General features: G+C 41.1%; 2 protein-coding genes and 1 non-coding gene across 7 annotated transcripts in view; 2 read left to right on the top strand and 1 right to left on the bottom strand.

Moving 5' to 3' along the window:
• Nucleotides 1-1,782, bottom strand: part of TRAPPC11 (trafficking protein particle complex subunit 11) — a 53,542-nt gene extending 51,760 nt beyond the window's left edge. Inside the window, exons 1-2 of one of the 5 annotated variants that reach the window (XM_032148983.2) lie at nucleotides 1,649-1,782; nucleotides 705-996 (exon numbers count right to left, since the gene is read on the bottom strand). The gene's annotated coding sequence lies outside the window, so the exon portion shown is untranslated. The other 4 variants (XM_032148984.2, XM_032148985.2, XM_032148981.2 and 1 more) reach the window with 4 other exon arrangements.
• Nucleotides 1,783-1,926: 144 nt separating this feature from the next.
• On the top strand, nucleotides 1,927-14,522 carry RWDD4 (RWD domain containing 4). Its single transcript, XM_058436921.1, has 6 exons — nucleotides 1,927-2,170; nucleotides 5,111-5,191; nucleotides 9,775-9,884; nucleotides 9,973-10,120; nucleotides 11,522-11,639; nucleotides 13,632-14,522. Exons 1-6 carry the CDS (start codon nucleotides 2,147-2,149, stop codon nucleotides 13,679-13,681), a joined length of 531 nt encoding a protein of 176 aa, XP_058292904.1. The 5' UTR covers nucleotides 1,927-2,146; the 3' UTR covers nucleotides 13,682-14,522.
• LOC116466159 (U6 spliceosomal RNA) lies at nucleotides 7,397-7,502 on the top strand. Its single transcript, XR_004247408.1, has one exon. It is a non-coding gene; the product is annotated as a U6 spliceosomal RNA (small nuclear RNA).
• Nucleotides 14,523-14,626: the final 104 nt, after the last annotated feature.

Genomic DNA, 14,626 nt, shown 5'->3' with positions numbered 1-14,626 from the left:
ACATGGTGAAACCCCGTCTCTACTAAAAATACAAAAAATCAGCCGGGCGTGGTGGCGGGCGCCTGTAGTCCCAGCTACTCAGGAGGCTGAGGCAGGAGAATGGCGTGAACCCGGCAGGCGGAACTTGCAGTGAGCCGAGATCGCGCCACTGCACTCAGCCTGGGCGACAGAGCGAGACTCCGTCTCAAAAAAAAAAAAAAAAAAAAAAAAAAAAAATTAGCTGGGCATGGTGATAGGTGCCTATAGTCCCAGCTACTCGGGAGGCTGAGGCAGGAGAATTGCTTGAACCCAGGAGGTGGAGATTGCAGTGAGCCGGGATCGCACCACTGCACTCCAGCCTGGGCAACAGAGCAAGACTCCGTCTCAACAACAACAACAAAAAAAAGGTGACCAAAATACAATACGGGCCCCTTTGCTTAATAGGAACAAGTCTAGACTAGAGGCCATTTCCTGTAATAACTCCAGAGGCCCAAAAGACATAGCTGTGGTCTTTGAATATGGAGTTGAAATAAGAGGAACTAAAAATGACTGTCATCCAATAGAAATGCGAGTCACATAAATAAATTAAAATTTTCTAGTAGTCATATTAAAAAGTAAAACGTGGATGGAATCCATTTTAATAATATTCAATTTAACGCAGTACAGTATGTCCAAAATATTCTCATACTGACACTAATATAAAAGTTATTAATGACATATTTTACCTTTTTTTGTACTGAATCTTCAAAATCTGGTGTGTATTTTACACTCGCAGCACATCTCAATTCAGACTAGTCTATTTCAAATGCCTGATGTAGCTGCTGGCTACACAACTGGACAGCAGAGATCTAAATTATGGGAAATCTGTCCCAAAATTACTGCATGAAAACTGTATCAGAAATTCTTGCCACGTTCTCCTATGTCACTTGAAATGGTCGTGCTTATTCTGCAGCAAAGGAATTTGAATGAGAACACCGATAACGCACGGGCGCAGATTGAATGGATCTCAATGACAGGCTGGAAGGAGAAATTTTCAGACCAATGGTGCAACCAACGAAACTACACATGAAAGGAGGCGCAGCTATAGAAGGTGAATAATGGATGGGAGATCAAGTAATGCAACGGAAGTAAACTGGAAACTAGCGTGAAAGATAAGAAAGGTGACCCAATCAAATTGGCAACTAAAAAAACCCCAAAACCTAATGTGGTTACTTTTTTTTTCTTTTAACTAACTGGAAGTTCAGGGTGTGGGACACAAGGCTGCTAAGAATGAGATTCAGAGATGTTCAACTACAAAACGAACAAAAGAGGAACGACAGTGTGGGGACGAAATGATGTTTCGATGTTAAAGATGAGAAGCAACAATCCAACCTAGGAGAAACACCGTCCCCGTGGTCCCGGTATCTGCTCTGGTAGCTCCAGTGAGGAAAGGCAGAGAAATAACCTTGCAGTCCCTAAAGGCAGGTATCTTCCTCCTCTTATTCCCCCGCCTTAAACCTGGGAGGCCCTAGAAACGGGTGCGTCTTTCCTCGGCTCTAAAAGAGAAGTGCCAGGATTGCACCCGTCGATGGGATTGCAAAACGCAGGCCCCCAAACCAGCATTGTTAAGAGCTAGCTTTCTTCCTCGGCGGTCCCGCCTGGCCCCGCGGGTCTCCGGGCCCGGACTCACCCAGGCCCCACGCTCCGGGCCCGCTGCAGCTGAGGCCGGTCGCCGCCAGCCGGGACAAGACCAGGGGAGGCGTGGGGGATGTCACAGAACGCCTGGGCCCGTCCCCACCGCCGCAGCCCCACAGCCAGTTCCAACAGGCGAGACTTCCCTGTACCCACCTCCCCCGGCACAGGAAGCACTTTCTGGGCCTGAGTGACAGCGCTCTACACCAATCGCTGTCCCGGAACTTTACGCCGCTCCTCCAAGCGTCAGGAATACGCTGCATTTCCCAGGCCCCACCAGCCGCGGCTCCGGCTCCGAGCCCACAGCCCACCGCCGGCGACTGGGCGCTGCCGAGGCCTGGGGCGCGCGCGCAATTGGCGTCTGCCAGCGCCAAGACTGTGCCGCCCCCACAGCCGAGGCGCGAAAGGGGGACGCCTGGCCTCTGGGCCGCTGCCCTTGCTTTCTCTTCCTTGTTGCAAACGCCGTCCGCTCAGGAGGCGCCCCGCGACCGGCGCGATGAGTGCCAACGAGGACCAGGAGGTGAGCCCCCCGGCTCAGGGCCCTCTCCCAGCGCGGGCGCGGCGCGCAGCCCCGGGCCCCGGTGAGACCTGGTGCCCGGACGGGCTGCCCGGCACGTGCCCTGTGCCCTCGGCGCCGGCCGGGGTGTCCCAAGTTCACCGGCGTCCCACTCAGGGGCGCGTGAATGGGCAGGAGTCCGCCTCTGCCTCTCTTCCCCCCTCATTTTTCATTTTTGCAAACCCGGGAGTCTCCCCTGGTTGCTTAATAACAGGGATGAGCGTCCTTGGTGCAGGATCCAGTGCTCTTGGCTCTCCTTGAATCCCATGTGTTCAGTGCCTGTTTACTGAGGCTGATCACCTTTAAATTTTAGTCTGGTCATCTTTAAATCTCTTGGCTAGTAGAGGGCTAATTGAGTTAGTTACATTTCTCATGGAAGAAAATGACACTAGTGGTGCCTCTGAGTTTCTGTCCATGTTGTTTGGGGAAATCTTTTACCCATTTGTCTGTTTCCACCTGAATTTATGGTTTATGCTCAGATATTTCCTTGTGAGATGCCATTTCGACATTGAATCATATAATATTAGAGTTGGGGGGTGGGTGCCACAGGCCATCTGTAGGGGAACCTTCTAACTTTGATAGGTGGGTCGATGATAGCCGCAGGGCTGCATAGTAAGTACGTGGTAGAATCGGGACTAGAAACCAGGTCTTATTGGGTGGTAGATAAGTTCACTGTTAATTTAAAGTATAATGCTTGAAACGTACTACTTTTACATGATAAATGCAATAGAATCTCTGGATTGGAAGTTAACCTTTAAAGGACCCAAAGTCCAACAAGCTAGCTAGTTGATATCTGAATCTCTTCTAAAATATTCTTGCCAGGTGAATTTCTAAGTGAATGCGTTAATAAGTTCGTCTCCCTGCAAAGCAAAGAACATACAGTTTAATGTTTCTCAGAGTTTGACCATAGTCCCCTACCTTAGAAGCATTTAGATGGTTGCTAGAAAACAGATGCCTGCACTCCACCCCAGACCTACTGAATCAGAATTTCTATGGTGGGCCCAGGAATCTCCAGTTTAACAAGAAAATTTCATTCTTTCAGATGACCAATGTTCTGATTTTTGAAGATAGTTTCCTGCCCAGTTTCTCAGACCTTCTCTGAGGAAGTGGTTCCTTTTAGCTTATCTGCATATATCCATTCTTTGTTAATTTCTTCACTATCCTGGAATCACGTGTCTGTGGACAGATTTTAATTTTTTAAATGTCCCGTTTCAAAATTGTGGCATCATGCTGTTTTGTCTAGTTAAATTTACTGTCAACTAAAACCTTTTAAGTGCTTTATACAAAGCAATTTGTCTTTCATCTTAAACTTCTATATTTAGGTATCTAAGTATTAATACAAGTTCTACTTACCCTGCTAAATTTCATGATTAGCTTGCTTTTCAAAGACTTTTTGGATTCTTATTCTGCATTATTCACTGTCCCAAGAAATTGTCATCCACAAATTTAATGAACTTGCCTCCTATTTTTGTACCTGTCCAAGTCATTAATTAAAATATGGGAAAGGATTAGGGACAGAAGTAGTAGTACTATATCTTGAATAAGGTTTTCGTTCCAATCTAATCTTAGTTATTCTTGAATCCAGCTTGAATTTCTGTATTTTGTTTTGTTTTGTTTTTTCTGTAAAGGTAGCAAGAGAAACCTGTGGAGCCTGGCTGAAATCTATATAGTTGGTGTTTTATTCCTTTCTTCGTTGTGCCAATCAAATCTCCTTTTCTAAGAAGGGTATATCTTGTTTTTCATATGCTTATTAGGTCTTAGGGACTACTCCTTAATCTCCCAGTTCCTCGCACACTATTTCTTCAACAATTTCTTTTTCCTGTTGTTGTTGCTGTTTTTGAGACCAAGCCTCGCTTCGTAGCCCAGGCTGGATTGCAGTGGCCTGATCTCGGCTCACTGCAACCTCCGCCTCCCGGGTTCAAGCGATTCTCCTGCCTCAGCCTCCTGAGTAGCTGGGACTACAGGTGCCCATCACCACACCCAGCTAATTTTTGTATTTTTAGTAGAGATGGGGATTCACCCTGTTGGCCAGGCTGACCTCAAACTCCTGACGTCAGGTGATCCGCCCGCCTCGGCCTCCCAAAGTGCTGGGATTACAGGCGTGAGCCACCGCGCCTATCCAATAATTTCTATTCTAAAATTTTGACCGTAGATCAAGCCCACTTTCACCGTCTTTAGTTTGTAGAATTCATGACATGCATCTTTTTGAAAAACTCAAACGTGTACCCAAGTGCAGTCTTTCTTTACTTCTTTTCTCAGGTATTCATGGGTGATCACAGTGATGAACTTCTCAGTTGTAATACCAAAATGTTCTAAGAACTATGTCCAAGCAAGGATTACTAGTTACATTTTCTCTAACAGTCCTGTCTCATCTTGGGTAGATACTTGTCAGCCTTTTTTTAAAAGTTATTTTTCTTGCCCTTAGGTGTTTTTTAAAGCTTTGTATCACTGTGGGAAGGATTACATATAAAAGAAATGTATGTAAATAATGGGAAAGTATTGTTTTTCATAGTTCTTATCTTCAGGTTTAATGCTCTTGGCACCCAGGTTCCTCTTTAGCAGAGTGCTAAGAGCGCTTTCTCTGGAGTGGCTTTAAAAGGAGACTTCCTTGCCTCCGTAGGAAGGAGAAAATAATAGGAGCCTCTTGACAGGGTTGATTTGAGGAGTCAGTGCGATAATACATTGTACAATGCTTAGCAGTCCCTGACACAGAGTTTGAAAGTAAGTATCATTGGTAGTAACATTGTCACGTGTTGCTGCATGCACCTATGTGGTAAGTAGCTAAGGTTATGTAAGTTAGTCGAGCTTTTACATAGTTGAGTGGGCTTGAATGAGAAAGTAAAGACCCTCTATTTCTAATTCATTTATACCACTAAACAAAACTCATTCAGTTCTTTATTTCAGATGGAACTAGAAGCATTACGCTCTATTTATGAAGGAGATGAAAGTTTCCGGGAATTAAGTCCAGTTTCTTTTCAATATAGGGTAAGACATGGCATGAATAAGAGCACTTAGAACTTTGCTGGAAAAGACTAAAAGTGGCTAAAAATGCTCATTTTGTTTTTAAAACTTGTTTAAGTTTATTATGTCTGTATTTTCTATAGCGTTTAAATGGAAACATCACCCTAACATCAGTCATTTTTAACGTTTGAAAACTTAATTCAGAAACGTTTAAAAAACCAGGATAAACTTATTTTTATTGTACCAGAATCATAAGCTATTAGAAATGGAAAAAACCTTAAAAATTATGTGATCTTGTCTTTAACATAAAATAGTAACAGTAGGGCTGGGCGTGGTGGCTCACACCTGTAATCCCAGCACTTTGGGAGGCCAAGGTGGGCGGATCACGAGGTCAGGAGATCAAGACCATCCTGGCCAACATGGTGAAACCCTGTCTCTACTAAAAATACAAAAAATTAGCCGGGCGTGGCAGCAGGCGCCTGTAGTCCCAGCTACTCGAGAGGCTGAGGCAGGAGAATGGCATGAACCCTGGAGGTGGAGCTTGCAATGAGCTGAGATCACGACTCTGCCTCAAAAAAAAAAAAAATAGTAACAGTATTTAAATTTGTAAATAAGTCATATAAACCTTTTATTCAAATGGTTATAAGTAGGCAGGGCACAGTGACCCACACCTTTAATCCCAGAACTTTGAGAGGCCGAGGCAGGCGGATCACCTGAGGTCTGGAGTTCAAGACCAGCCTGGCCAACATGGTGAAACCCTGTCTCTACTAAAAATACAAAAGTTAGCCAGGTGTTATGGTGCATGCCTGTAATCCCAGCTACTTGGGAGGCCGAGGCAGGAGAATCACTTGAACCCGGGAGGCGGAGGTTCCAGTGAGCAGAGATTGTGCCACTGCACTCCAATCTGTGCGACAGGGCGGGACTCAAAAAAACACACACACACACACACACACAAATGATTATAAGTAGCGGAATGGGAAAGTTTTTTTGTAAAAGATTTACAGTTATTATTAACATTGTCACAGTTTAAACTATTAGAAATGATGCTTATGCATGATCGATGGATGACCATCACAGAAAATAAGTTTCTGTTCTCAATTCCCTTTGAAGCTTAACAGTCCTTACACCATCTCCAAGTATATAATAACCAGGGACCTCAAATGTCCAAAGTTAGCAGTGGAGCTAAATCCTAGGCCCTTCTATTTGAATCCAGTTGCTACTCTTTCCTTAGCAAATGGGAGGTTGAGAATTTCCCTATACTTTCCTAAATGTCTCATTCACAATGGCAGTGATTTAGAGCACGTTGTGGAGAATGCTCTAGAACATTTGTGTGTACTATAAGACGGACACTGATGTGACACATAGGATGGATTTCAGAGGAATGATACATGAGATTAGGAGACAGTGTGTTGATAGTCAAAAGGCCAGGGGTAAAGTTCTTCCTGTGTCCTAAGTCACACCCCTCAGTTCTTGCACAGAATAGTCTGGTAGCCTCCTAGTTGACTTCCCTGGTTTAATACTTTCTTTAGCTTCCCCCTTATACTCCACCATTTGTCCACCACCAGTACTAGTTGGCGCTCTGAAACATTTAAGTAGTCATCCCATTCCCTTCTTTAAAATGTTTCTCCATGGGTTCCTCTTGCCTATAAAATGAGGACGAAATTTTTTCACTTGACACTCCAAATCCTTCTATTTGTTTCTGTCTCTCCAAACTTTCCCCTCCACTCACATGCCTTAGACATAATGGGTTGTGACATTTTCCCCTGTGTATTTTTTTCTAGTACTATGCTTTTGCACACATTGTTTGATCTTTCCCTCACCTCAGGTCCATTATCCCCCTGCCTCTCCTTTAAGGCCTGACTCAGGCCTCCTCTGTGACACATTAATATTTGGGCCATGTCTCCTGTCTCTGCTCTGACTTTGAATCAGAGTTAGCATTAGCCATTCCCTATTTCTTCATACTTTGTTTTGTTACTTTTGAACTATCATTCATATTGCAGTTTTGCAAGTTATATAAATATCTGTCTTGAAGATAGGAATAGCCTTGTGTCTATCTTTGTATCTTCAGTACCCAGCACAGTGTGAGGCATGTGATAATTTATTCCTAAATGCACCATGAGTAAGGACGTAGTGATTGCATCAAGCAGGTAACTTTTATCACTTTTTATCATCTATATTTAAAACATAAACATAAACCAGTGACATCTATCATGCAGATAATCCTTATCTGGATCTACCAGTAGATCCCTACATTTATTTTAATAACAATACAGAGGAGATTCACATAGCCCTGTGCAAGGATGAGATGTTGATTCACGTATCATTCCATAGTTTTACTAGAAAATCACCATTTTGCAACCACGAGTATGATAATTGATTCAGTTACAGTTAAGGACTGTTAATAAAGGCTAAAACCTTTGAGCGAAAGGTTGTTGAGAAACAAGGTATTCATACAGTTTTGTAGTGTTGCCCCACAGACGATGATTTTTTTTTTTTTAATAGAGACAGGGTCTTGCTATGTTGCCCAGGCTGGTCTCTAACTCCTAGCCTCAAGTAATTCTCCCACCTCAGCTTCCCAAAGAGCTGGGATTACAGACATGAGCCACCTCACCCAGCGAGATTATTCCTTAATTACAAAATAAAAAGGTTTACGTTGAAGAGATCTGGAGAAGATCACCTTAACCATGTGATCAATCTTAGTGTCACCAATGATGATTCTGGAAGATCTTGTGTGCCTCCTTATATGATGCTATGGGAAGGTGCCACATCACCTCTGTAGTTTTCTTACCAAAAATGTTTAATTTGAATCAGTTCAGATCTGGGGACATTATACGAGAAAACTAGCCTGTATTCTTTTTGGCTTAAAAGGCAGGGGAAGCCAGGCACAGTGGCTCATGCCTATCCATAATCCCAGCACTTTGGAAGGCTGAGGCAGGAAGATCACTTGAGCTCAGGAGTTCGAGACCAGCCTGGGCAACATAGGGAGACCTTGTCTCTACAGAAAGTTTTTTAAAATTAGTCTGGCATGGGGCACACGCCTGTAGCTCCAGCTACTTGAGTGGCTGAGGTGGGAGGATTTCTTTTTTTTTTTTTTTTTTTTTTTTTGAGATGGAGTCTTGCTCTGTCACCAGGCTGTAGTGCAGTGACGCGATCTTGGCTCACTGCAACCTCTGCCTCCCAGACTCAAGCAATTCTCCTGCCTCAGCCTCCTGAGTAGCTGGGACTATAGGCGCATGCCACCACGCCCAGCTAATTTTTGTATTTTTAGTAGAGATGGGGTTTCACCATGTTGGCCAGGATGGTCTCGATCTCTTGACCTCGTGATCCACCCTCCTTGGCCTCCCAAAGTGCTGAGACTACAGGCATGAGCCACTGCACCCAGCTGATTTCTTTTTTATTTTTATTTTTTTACTTTTGCCACAGACTCTTGCTCTGTCACCCAGGCTGGAGTGCAATGGCACGATCTCAGCTCACTGTGACCACCCCGTGATCTGCTGGACCCCAGCCTGGGCAATAGAGTGAGACCCTGTCTTAAAAAAAAAAAAAAAAAAAAAAAAAAAGGCCAGGGGAGAGGGCTGAGGACTGTTCTAAATTAAAGCAGAATAAAGAGGCATAACAACTCAGTGCAATCCATGACCCCTCAATGGATTATGGATTTGTGAGTTGAGGTGATGTCTATTAAAGGACACTTTAGATATGATTGGGTAGTTTTTAATATGGTTTATGTATTAGGTAGTATTTTTGTACCAATGTTGAATTTCTTGGGTGTAATAATGATCTTGTGGTTATGAAGAAGGTTGTCCTTTTCTTAAGATACTTTACTCAAATATTGAGGAAATTTCATTACTGTTAAATGTTTCAGCAAAAACCAAAGGGGAAAAAAAATCACATTGGGAGAGTAGGGGTTGATTCTATGGTGGAAAGGGGGAAAGATAAAGTAAATGGGGCAGGAAGTATTTGGTGAATAAGATGAATGTCAGAGTGTTCATTATACTATTTCAGTTTTTCTTTAAGATTAAAAAAGTTTGAATAAAAAGTTAGCAGAGCGAAAGAAACAAGGGCGTCTTTATTCAGAAATTGTTATCAGCTGAAGGCATTCCTTTCCCTTATCCTTTGCCTTTTCCTTCTTTCTCTCAGTTTTAAATTTCATTTTCTTGACACTTGGGGTTGTGCCTCCTGGGATTTAGCAGTTGGATAACTTAAAACAAAGATGAGATGTGTCGAGTTTGTGAATTATTTTTGTCCATTCTCTTTCTGTATCCCACGGATAAGTTGATATCTTATTTTTATCCTCAGAAAACTAGTGAAAACACTAAAACGTACCTAAGAGGTAGGCATGGTACTAGGAAAGCTGGTAGGCTGGTTAGGGACAGGACATGGGCATAAACTGAACCTATGAAGGCATACTAGGACTAAATTAAAGGCAGACTGTCCTGAGACTCCCTTCACCCCTGCTCAGTCCTAGCCTGTGTCCCTGGACTTTTCAAAATATTACATTTCTGATCTGGGCATGAGTATGGGAAAGAATTCACCCTTTTGAAGATTATGATTTAGTTTTCTGTCTTTTCATCACCTTTTACAAGCCTAAGATTTCCCCTTCTCTTCAGATAGGTGAAAATGGTGATCCCAAAGCCTTCTTAATAGAGATTTCCTGGACCGAAACATATCCCCAAACACCTCCAATTCTATCTATGAACGCTTTTTTTAACAACACCATGTGAGTAGTGTCTTGTTTTTACTGCTTTTCATTTCACTCTCTGTTATACCATTTTCTCTCAGCAAGGTATTACTGTTGTGCATTGTAGATCATCAGCTGTAAAGCAGAGTATATTAGCCAAGCTACAGGAAGCAGTAGAAGCTAATCTTGGAACCGCTATGACCTATACATTGTTTGAATATGCCAAAGACAATAAAGAGCAGTTCATGGAGAATCACAATCCCGTTAATTCCGCAGTGAGTATGTGATTTCTTTTTTGCCAGATTCTTTTGTTGTTTTGGTTTTGCTGTTAGCAATAAATTTGTACTAATTAATATATATTCAAAATTGGAAGAAGACTTTTGTTAAAGTGAGAATTACATGTGAGTTAAATGAGAACAATGAATTTCAGATTTCTTCTATTTAACCTAGAAAATGATATTATATTCTCTAGATTTTTATCCTTTATCAAAGACTAGAATACATCTCATGCCCACCAAAACTGAGATATCGTAGAACCTAGTATTTTTAATATTTGTTTCATCTCTTCATAAAGCTTAGACAGCTAAAGGATCTCTTATGCAGTGCTAAAATAAGTATGAAATTGCCTTCTCCATGAGGCTTGTTTCATTGTAAATAGTCTTGCCACAGTTCAATTTGTAGATGTTGCAGTATGTGGAAACTTTATTGAATAGAAAAAATTGTTTTATTATTATTTCTAGAATAGTTTTAGGAAATATTTCTTTCATGACATTAAGCATCTGTGTATGAGAACCCTTTGCACCACGTCATGCACTAAAAGACTATGAGTGGTTGAGTATAATTTAGTGTTGTCTTGTGAACCAAGTGGTAAGCTTTTGGCAGCAAGGCCTGTCTTCTGTGTGAGTGGTTTTGGCTTTCACATTCCCAACAGGACACAGAACCCCAAGAGGCAACTGGAGGAGCAGTGGAGCGTGGTAGCTAAGATCACGGACTCTGGGCCAGACCGCCTGGGTTCACATCACTGCACCACTTACCAACTCTGTGACTTTGGGCAGGTTTCTTCATCTTTCTGTGCCCAGTTCCTCATCTGTAAAATGGGGGTTATATAGTATCTACCTTCTAAGATTGTGGTGAGGATCAAATGTGTGGTATATGGAAAACATTTGCAGCAATGCTTAGACCTAGTAAGCATTTTACATTTTAGCTATCATATACCCTGACTGCATTAACCCAAATGTCTTAAAATTTCTCTTCTGGGAACCACGATGTTCTAGGTAGGCACACGTGATTTTTCTAAAGACATGTTTAAATTGTCAAATATTCACACCGAGAAACAGCTCTGTAAAGAAAAAAAAAGGTTTTAATTAAATTTCCAAATAATAGCGAGTAAAACTACCTTGGAACTTCAGATCTTCAACATAATGCTGATAATCAGATCTTCCTTCCCAGGATTTTGGTTATAACAATTGAACTAATATTACATCTTTCCATCTGAACTTTTAAAAGATTGAAACCAATAATGTGTTAAGGGCACTTGATTTTAAAAATGAATCATAATAATATAGGATTCTTTTATTTCATAAGTGTAAAAATTATCAACCCACTTCAGGATGAAGCTGTATTTAGTGTAACACAAGTTGTAACGTATGAGGCTGAGAATTATTTCTTTTTTTCAGACATCGATAAGCAATATCATCTCAATTGAAACTCCTAATACTGCCCCATCAAGTAAGAAAAAAGACAAAAAAGAACAACTTTCAAAAGCCCAGAAGCGTAAGCTGGCAGACAAAACAGGTTTGTGTGTGTTTCTTAGAGTCTCACTCTTGTTGCCCAGGCTGGAGTGCAGTGGCGTGATCTCAGCTCACTGCAGCCTCCACCTCCCAGGTTCAAGCGATTATCCTGCCTCAGCCTCCCGAGTAGCTGGGATTACAGGCGCACGCCACCACACCTGGCTAAGTTTTGTATTTTTAGTAGAGATGGGATTTCACCATTTTGGCCAGGCTGGTCTCGAACTCCTGACCTCAGGTGATCCGCCTGCCTCTGCCTCCCAAAGTGCTGGGATTACAGGTGTGAGTCACCACACCCAGCCGGTTTTTTCTTTTATAACCCAGATAAATAGATTGCTTCTTAGTTTGATATGGTCGATCTATTTAGATTAATTCTCTACTCTTTCTTCTTGGAACATTTGGGCTAGTGAACTTTTGGGTCACTGACCTTTTGGGTCACATATGTATATTGAAAATATTTCGGGAGGCTGAGGCAGTAGAATTGCTTGAACCCAGGAGGCAGCCGTTGCAGCAAGCCGAGACTGTGCCACTGCACTTCAGCCTGGGCAACAACAGCAAAACTCTGTCTCAAAAAAAAACAAAGAAAAGAAAATATTTACCACTACTTCATCACAAGAGGTCACCATTTGAAAAAAAAAGGTAACTGAGTGGCAGAGTAACTATAAATGAGTCTAGAGATTGAGGAACATTTAAATAGTCTACAAAAACATGTTCTACCTGGAACTCTAACATGTTTGGGATTTGTTTACCTCTTTTGTAGGTGTGTGTTATTAAAAATTTTTTGAAATACAGTTTTCATTTGAAATGGATACTGGTATACCATTAGGTCTTAGTGTGATAAGTAATCTAACATTTTTGCCTGTAGTTAACTTATTTATATAACAATAATATTTAAGAATAGAATTCTCATATGTTCTAAACAAGAGTTCTTTAGAAGAAGATAATAAACTCCAGCTCATATCAACAATAATATTTGATTGCTTTTCTTTATTTAACCTGAAAACTTGCAAATTGATAACAGTCTGTAAACTTTTTCACGGTTAGGGAAAATGAGGTTGTCATTTGTGCACTTGCGCATTTACACTTATGTATGTATCTATGTGTGTGCTACTATGTAAGGTTAAAAAGTTTCTCTTTATTGAGAAGAACCAACCCTTTTATTTTGGTGAGGGCCTTTTTTTTTTTTTCTTTTTCTTTTGAGACAGAGTCTCGCTCTGTTGCCCAGGCTGGAGTGCAGTGGCGCAATCTCGGCTCACTGCAACCTCTGTCTCCTGGGTTCAGGCAATTCTCCTGCCTCAGCCTCCCGAGTAGCTGAGACTACCGGCACGTGTCACCATGCCTGGCTAATTTTTGTATTTTTTGTAGAGACGAGGTTTCACCATATTGGGCAGGCTGGTCTCGATCTCCTGACCTCGTGATCTGCCAGCCTCGACCTCCCAAAGTGCTGGGATTACAGGCTTGAGCCACCGCATCCAGCCTGGTGAGGGCCTTTTAAATGTCCTTTCTTTTGTAATGGAATGGCAGTTTTTTTATGGTTTATGTTTTGTTTAGTATCTGTCTGTGGCAAATAGCAACTCTGTGTTTGTTTCCAAAATACGTTTTTGAAATGGGAACGGTTCGTGAAATAAAAAAATCTAGGAATTCATTCTACCTAATGTCAGAGCAGCATTAAACTATAAAAACAACTGAAGCAGTAAGTTGTTAGCCATTACAGTTCGTTGTCTAGAATTTGGTTTATCTCTCTTTGAATGTTGTAGCGTCTATGTCAGTTAGGTACTATTGCTTTCACACGTGATGGCCTGTGATCACTCTATTTCATTAATATCTCCCTACCTTCATCTCTTTCATGATGCCCACCTAAGCCATTACCTTCCTATAATGACAGTATAGGAGTTTGTGACTTGGAGCTTTCATTCTAAATAAAATTTTAATGGGACAGCCATGGCACTGTGGCTAAGTTTTAGTTAACCAAAATTGGTGATGTGCCCCCTATAACCAGTAACCGGGGGATACGATTCTTCTTGGCATGAAAGAGAAAAGAACCAATAGCATCTGAAATTGAGCTTCAGTAATACTGCTTCTCTCCTGTAAGTATCATCAGTTAATTTCTTTTTCCCTAGCTGGAATATTCATATAATGTACTTGTTCTGAGTTTAAATTTTGAAGGTTTCATAAAGTTGAGACATGTATGGCATACATCAAGCATAAAGGAAATCAAGCCATTTTAAATTGAAGAATTTTTAGATAATATTTGTTAAACTATTCTTTAAATTTGAATATTCTGTTAAAAGAATAAAAGCACTTTGCAAACTACAAATTATAAGCTAGTTTCCAAGCAATGCCAACAGATTAAAGCCCTTTTTAAAGAATGTTAGATTAAATAATGAATATTTTATCAGAGCATAGCAACTAATACATAAGTTAGCCAGCCCTTCTCTTAGTCTTGAAGCCAGGCCAGACATATATTTGTGAGTCCTCCTATCTTGAGCCTAGCTTCTGGGTGTGAAACGCTAATTTATTAAACAGAACAATACAACTTATTACTTAAATAAGCAATGACCTCTTATATAAAGCAGTAGCTTCATGCAAATGCATGAAACTAATAAATGGATTAACTGCTTTTCCTGGCATTACCAACCCATCTCCATATTTTTTCCTTGTTATCAGGTTTTGTCTTGGATAGCAATATCATAAATGTAAAAAAGGAGTATACCGAAAATATTTTGCAAGTATTCCCAGGAGAACATATTGATTCATAATGATAAACTCTTTTTCCAACTTAGTAATATGTCATTTAAATTTTTAACCTATATGTTGTGTACAATAGTATATAAAATATTATTATAAAACTAGCTGGTTGGTCTTAGAAATAAACTTACTATTTTTTATCTTCTAGATCACAAAGGAGAACTTCCTCGGGGCTGGAACTGGGTTGATGTTGTGAAGGTATATAACATTTATATTCTAGTCTTTAAACTTGTTATAATTATTACC

This window comes from Hylobates moloch, unplaced genomic scaffold (genome assembly GCF_009828535.3).
Source record: "Hylobates moloch isolate HMO894 unplaced genomic scaffold, HMol_V3 SCAFFOLD_3, whole genome shotgun sequence".
Taxonomy (NCBI): Eukaryota; Metazoa; Chordata; class Mammalia; order Primates; family Hylobatidae; genus Hylobates; species Hylobates moloch.
Note: the sequence above shows the minus strand (reverse complement) of the source record. Positions and strands in the feature narration are given on the sequence as shown.